The sequence below is a fragment of the Phragmites australis genome, chromosome 15, assembly GCF_958298935.1.
Source record: "Phragmites australis chromosome 15, lpPhrAust1.1, whole genome shotgun sequence".
Classification (NCBI taxonomy): domain Eukaryota; kingdom Viridiplantae; phylum Streptophyta; class Magnoliopsida; order Poales; family Poaceae; genus Phragmites; species Phragmites australis.
The window spans coordinates 19,818,067-19,823,548 of NC_084935.1; the positions used below are offsets into that span (position 1 = coordinate 19,818,067).

The 5,482-nt window shown below is 44.9% G+C and overlaps 1 protein-coding gene across 1 annotated transcript; it reads left to right on the top strand.

Annotated features, from left to right (window-relative positions):
• The first annotated feature begins 1,703 nt into the window (after positions 1–1,703).
• Positions 1,704–3,640, top strand: LOC133892182 (uncharacterized). The gene is made up of 2 exons (XM_062332895.1): positions 1,704–3,564; positions 3,633–3,640. Exons 1-2 carry the CDS (start codon positions 1,704–1,706, stop codon positions 3,638–3,640), a joined length of 1,869 nt encoding a protein of 622 aa, XP_062188879.1.
• Positions 3,641–5,482: the final 1,842 nt, after the last annotated feature.

Here is a 5,482-nt window from a genome sequence, read left to right on the forward strand (position 1 = left end):
CTATATATCAGCCCAGACGCCATCCACTCCAGCCCAGGTGCCATCTCCATCAGCCCAAGTCCACACGCCATCTCCATCAATCCAGGCGCCACCAGCTAGGCCAATGACTCGGGCCCGTGCACGAGAATTAAAGATTGTTTTGGTGCTGAAGAATGAAGGCCCAGAAGCTCAGTTTGACCAACAGAAGGCCTAAAGACTGATGTGGACCAACTTGGGCCAATCTGGCCAAGGCGGCCCAAAGGAGGGCGCCCCTAGGGGTGCGTGCCTCTCCCTCTCCTAGCCGGCCCTAGGGGCTGCGCCCCCTCTTTTCCACCCTATAAAACCAGGGGCTGCGCCCCCTATTTTACTTGAGTTTTGTTTAATTGATAGCCTAGCTACAATCCGTCCTTCGACGTGAATTCAGAACTCCACCTTCGTGCAATACATCAGATTGCTCGCCTCTAATTCTTGCTTGTTCTTCGATTGCTTGCAAGAATTGATCCTCGTGATCAGGTTGATCTTGTTTACCGCAAGGTTAATATCCATCGGAAGTTGGTTCAGCGATTGCATTGGCGCTTCGGGCTTGCTCGTCGTAGTCGGATCGTGAGGGTCGACGTCCACTAATCGAAATTATCATCACTCGCCAAAAGATCGGGCACTCTACACCTATCAAGTGGTATCAGATTCCAGGTTTTCTCGGTGAGTTTATCGTGTGTTTTTCGTTCATCCTAGTCCACATAAACCAAAAAAAAAAAATTTAGGTTAGATCTTTGTCCCAGCACCCTTTGCGCCTTGCACTTTCTTTCAATAATCTGCATTGTTGAGTTTTTTTGTGCTTACGCGTTCAATTGTTGCTGGTTACTCGTGTCTTTCTCTCCATCTGTTCTAGCCGCCCCAATCTTCCCTGCCGTGTGCGCCACGGTCTCTTGACGCGCGCAAGAGTCCAGCTCGTTTTGGCTACCGCACGCGAGAGTCCTGTTCGGTTCCGTTTGCCGCGCCACGCGATCCGGCCGTTTCCTACCCGGTCGCGCCGCGTCTTTTGCTCGTCCAGATCCGCCGCGACAAGCACAAACCAGCTCAAATTTTGACCCTACTCTAGAGAGAGAGAGAGAGAGTATCTTTTAATTACCGTTTTACCCCTGCCTCTACAAAAAAAAAAGTGTGTGTCATCAATTGCTCTTTTGAGGTCTCTTTGTTCATATATTCAGATTTTACGTTCCCCTGAAGAAGAAAAAAAAAGAAAAAGAAAAAAAAAAGAAAAAGAAAAAGGGGTTGTTTATCTTGACCGATTACCACTCCGTTTTGCTCGTTGGTTTGTTGGAAAGATCGCACTCGCCTTGGTTTCAGGCGCATCTGGCAATCGGCCATCAGTTTTCCACCGGCGGTTCCTACACCTTTTACTAGCCTTTCGCACTTGTGCTGGCAGCATCTGTTCGTGTTTAGCACTATTATTCAACTTTGCAGTTATTGTTTGAATTGTGCTAACCCTTGGATTGAGTGCAGCCTCCTAGCTCCACAAATTTTCTACTACGAGCAGGTTTTTGTTTCACCACGCAATCGCTCCTCCAATCTTCCACCGGTTTTACCTGTGGTTGCAGTTCACGCTTGCGTGCTTGATAAAAACGGGTAAGAGTTGATAACAGCTTTCTGATTGAGCTTTTTCATCCATTACTCACCTCTCGTCGTAGGATCTTTTTTTTGTGGTTGTTTTTGTTGGTGTTTCGATGACAGAAAAAGGCTCGCAGTCGGAGGAGCTCTCCCTCCAGGATGTCCAGGCGCAGGTTGATGGGCTCAAAAACGACATGAAGACGATGCACGAGAGATTTGATTCTACGATCACTTCGTCGAATGCGTGTTTTGATCAGCTCGACCTCGCTGATACAGCTGCCCACACCACGCTCGAGTCGATCACGACTCGTCTTGAGGCCATGACGACACAGCTTCGGACCATGTCGACACAGCTCACGGAGTTGCAAAATGCACGTGACTACGGCGCCGACACCGAGCTAGATGAAGACAATCGTCGTGGTCGTGCTCGTAGGGTACGTGTTCCTATTAATGATTCTTTTGCCAAAATAAAATTTAAGATTCCTACTTTTACTGGCAAATATGATCCGGCTGCTTATCTTGATTGGGAATTAGAAGTTGAACAAAAATTTGCCTGCCATGATATTCCTGCTAATTTACAAGTTAAGGCTGCTATTAGTGAATTTACTGAATTTGCTTTAATTTGGTGGCGTGAGTATAGACAAAAATATCCTGATAATATTCCAGCCACTTGGACGGCATTAAAAGCTGCTATGCGTCATCGTTTTGTGCCGTCATATTTTGCTAGAGATTTGCTTAATCAAATGCAGCGTTTTCAACAAGGTTCGCTTTCCGTAGAGGATTATTATCAAGCTTTGCAAAAGGGTATGATTCGCTGTGGTTTAGTTGAACAGGATGATGCTGCTATGGCTCGTTTTAGAGGTGGTTTAAACCGTGAAATTCAGGACATTCTTGATTATAAGGATTATGATGACATGACAACCTTATTTGAATATGCTTGTAAAGCTGAACGCGAAGTGCAGGGACGGCGATCTTCGACACGCACTAATCATTTTGCAGGTTCGAGCAAGGCTCCTACACCAGCCCCACGGTCGACGCCCCCTACTTCCTCTTCCACCCCGCGCGAGTCGACCTCTTCATCGACCGCACCTTTGCGCGACTCGTCGGCCAAGCCGACCGCGCCTCCGGCCAAGCCCGCGCTGTCATCTGGACGTGCTCGCGATATTCAGTGTCATCGTTGCAAAGGGTTTGGTCATGTAATTCGAGATTGCCCCAACAAATGGACCATGCTGATTCGTGACGACGGTGAGTATTCTTCCGCTAGTGATTCTGAGGATGTTCAACATTCTATGCTTGCTACTGACCATGCAGATAATACGGAGCTTCATGTCGACTCTAGTGCCGCCGACAGGTATGCAAATCTTGTTGTGCAGCGTGTTCTTAGTACACAGGTCGTTCAGGACGAAAAGAATCAGTGCCACAACATTTTTCATATCAAAGGCGTCGTGCAAGAACGAGCGGTCCGTATAATCATCGATGGTGGCAGTTGCAACAATTTGGCTAGTACGACCTTGGTGGAACAGTTGTCATTGCCAACAAGGAAGCATCCACATCCTTATCATGTTCAGTGGCTTAATGATGGCGGCAAAATAAAGGTAACGCGCTCGGTACGTGTTCCTTTTTCTCTTGGCGCCTATTCTAATTTTGTGGATTGTGATGTTGTTCCAATGGAAGCATGTTCTTTGTTGCTTGGCCGTCCTTGGCAATATGATGTTGATAGTGTTCATCATGGTCGTTCCAATTATTATTCCTTCATGTTTAAGGGTCAGAAAATTGTTATTCATCCTATGACACCTGAACAAGTTCTAAAAGATGATATTGCTAGAGCGGCAAAAGCTGCAAAATTGATTAAATCACCTCCTGTTGCACCTGTTCAACCTGAGATTAAATTGCATAACCCTATCTTGCTTGCTACACGTGCTGATTTTGATGAATTACATGATGCTAATTTGCCTTGTTATGCGCTCGTTTGCTCTCGTATGCTTGTTTCACTAGATGAGGCGCCTACATTGCATATTCCTCCTGCTGTTGCTAACCTTTTGCAGGAATATAAAGATGTCTTTCCCGCTGAATTGCCACCGGGTCTTCCTCCTATTCGTGGCATAGAACATCAAATTGATTTAATTCCAGGCGCACAGCTTCCTAATCGCGCTCCGTACCGCACAAATCCTGAAGAGACGAAAGAAATTCAGCGTCAAGTCCAAGCGTTGCTTGACAAAGGTTACATTCGTGAGTCTCTTAGTCCTTGTTCGGTTCCTGTTTTGCTTGTTCCTAAGAAAGATGGTTCATGGCGTATGTGTGTCGATTGTCGTGCAATTAACAATATTACAATTCGTTATCGATATCCTATACCACGCCTTGATGATATGCTTGATGAACTTAGTGGTGCCACAATTTTCTCTAAGGTTGATTTGCGTAGTGGTTACCATCAGATTAGAATGAAACTAGGAGATGAATGGAAAACGGCATTTAAAACAAAATTTGGCTTGTATGAATGGTTGGTTATGCCGTTTGGTTTGTCTAATGCTCCTAGCACTTTTATGCGCTTAATGAATGAAGTTCTTAGGCCTTTCATTGGAATATTTGTTGTTGTTTATTTTGATGATATTCTTATATACAGCAAATCCATGAATGAGCATTTAGATCATTTGCGTGCTGTTTTTGATGCTTTGCGTGCTACTCACTTGTTTGGTAACATGGAAAAATGCACTTTTTGCACGCAACGTGTTTCGTTTCTTGGCTATGTTGTCACTTCACAGGGAATTGAGGTAGATGGCAGCAAGGTGGACGCCATTCAAAGTTGGCCTCAACCGACGACGGTTACACAGGTTCGCAGTTTTCTTGGTCTTGCAGGTTTCTATCGTCGTTTTGTGAAAGATTTTAGCACCATCGCTGCACCGTTGCACGAATTGACCAAGAAGGGTGCGCCATGTGAGTGGGGCGCACCACAGGATGAAGCCTTCAACACTTTAAAGGAACGGTTAACTCATGCTCCTCTCTTGCAATTGCCTAATTTTGATAAAGTGTTTGAATTGGAATGTGATGCTAGTGGAATTGGGTTAGGTGCTGTTTTATTACAAGATCATAAACCCATTGCATATTTTAGTGAGAAGTTAAGTGGTGCTGCTCTTAATTATTCTACTTATGATAAAGAACTTTATGCTTTAGTGCGAACTTTGCAAACATGGCAGCATTATCTATGGCCTCGCGAGTTTATTATTCATTCTGATCATGAAGCTTTGAAACATATTCGAACCCAAACTAATCTGAACCGTCGTCATGCTAAGTGGGTCGAATTCATTGAGTCTTTTCCGTACATCATCAAACATAAAAACGGGAAGGAAAATGTGATTGCTGATGCTTTGTCTCGTCGTTATACGATGCTGTCCCAATTAGACTTTAAAATCTTTGGTTTGCAAACTTTGAAAGATCAATATGTTAATGATGCTGATTTTCATGACATTGTTTTACACTGTAAAGATGGCAAACCTTGGGGCAAATTTCATATGCAGGATGGGTTCCTGTTTCGTGCTAACAAGCTGTGTATTCCAGCTAGCTCGGTTCGTCTTTTGTTGTTGCAGGAGGCGCATGGAGGTGGTCTGATGGGTCACTTCGGCGTTTTCAAAACACACGAGGTGTTGTCCGACCACTTCTTTTGGCCACGGATGCGCCGTGATGTTGAGCGCCTTGTTGCACGTTGCACTACATGTCAGAAAGCTAAGTCTCGTTTGGGTAATCATGGTTTGTATATGCCCTTGCCTGTTCCCTCTTCACCTTGGCATGATATTTCGATGGATTTTGTTTTGGGATTGCCTCGCACTAAGAAGGGGAGGGACAGTATTTTTGTGGTCGTTGATAGATTCTCTAAAATGGCTCACTTTATACCTTGTCATAA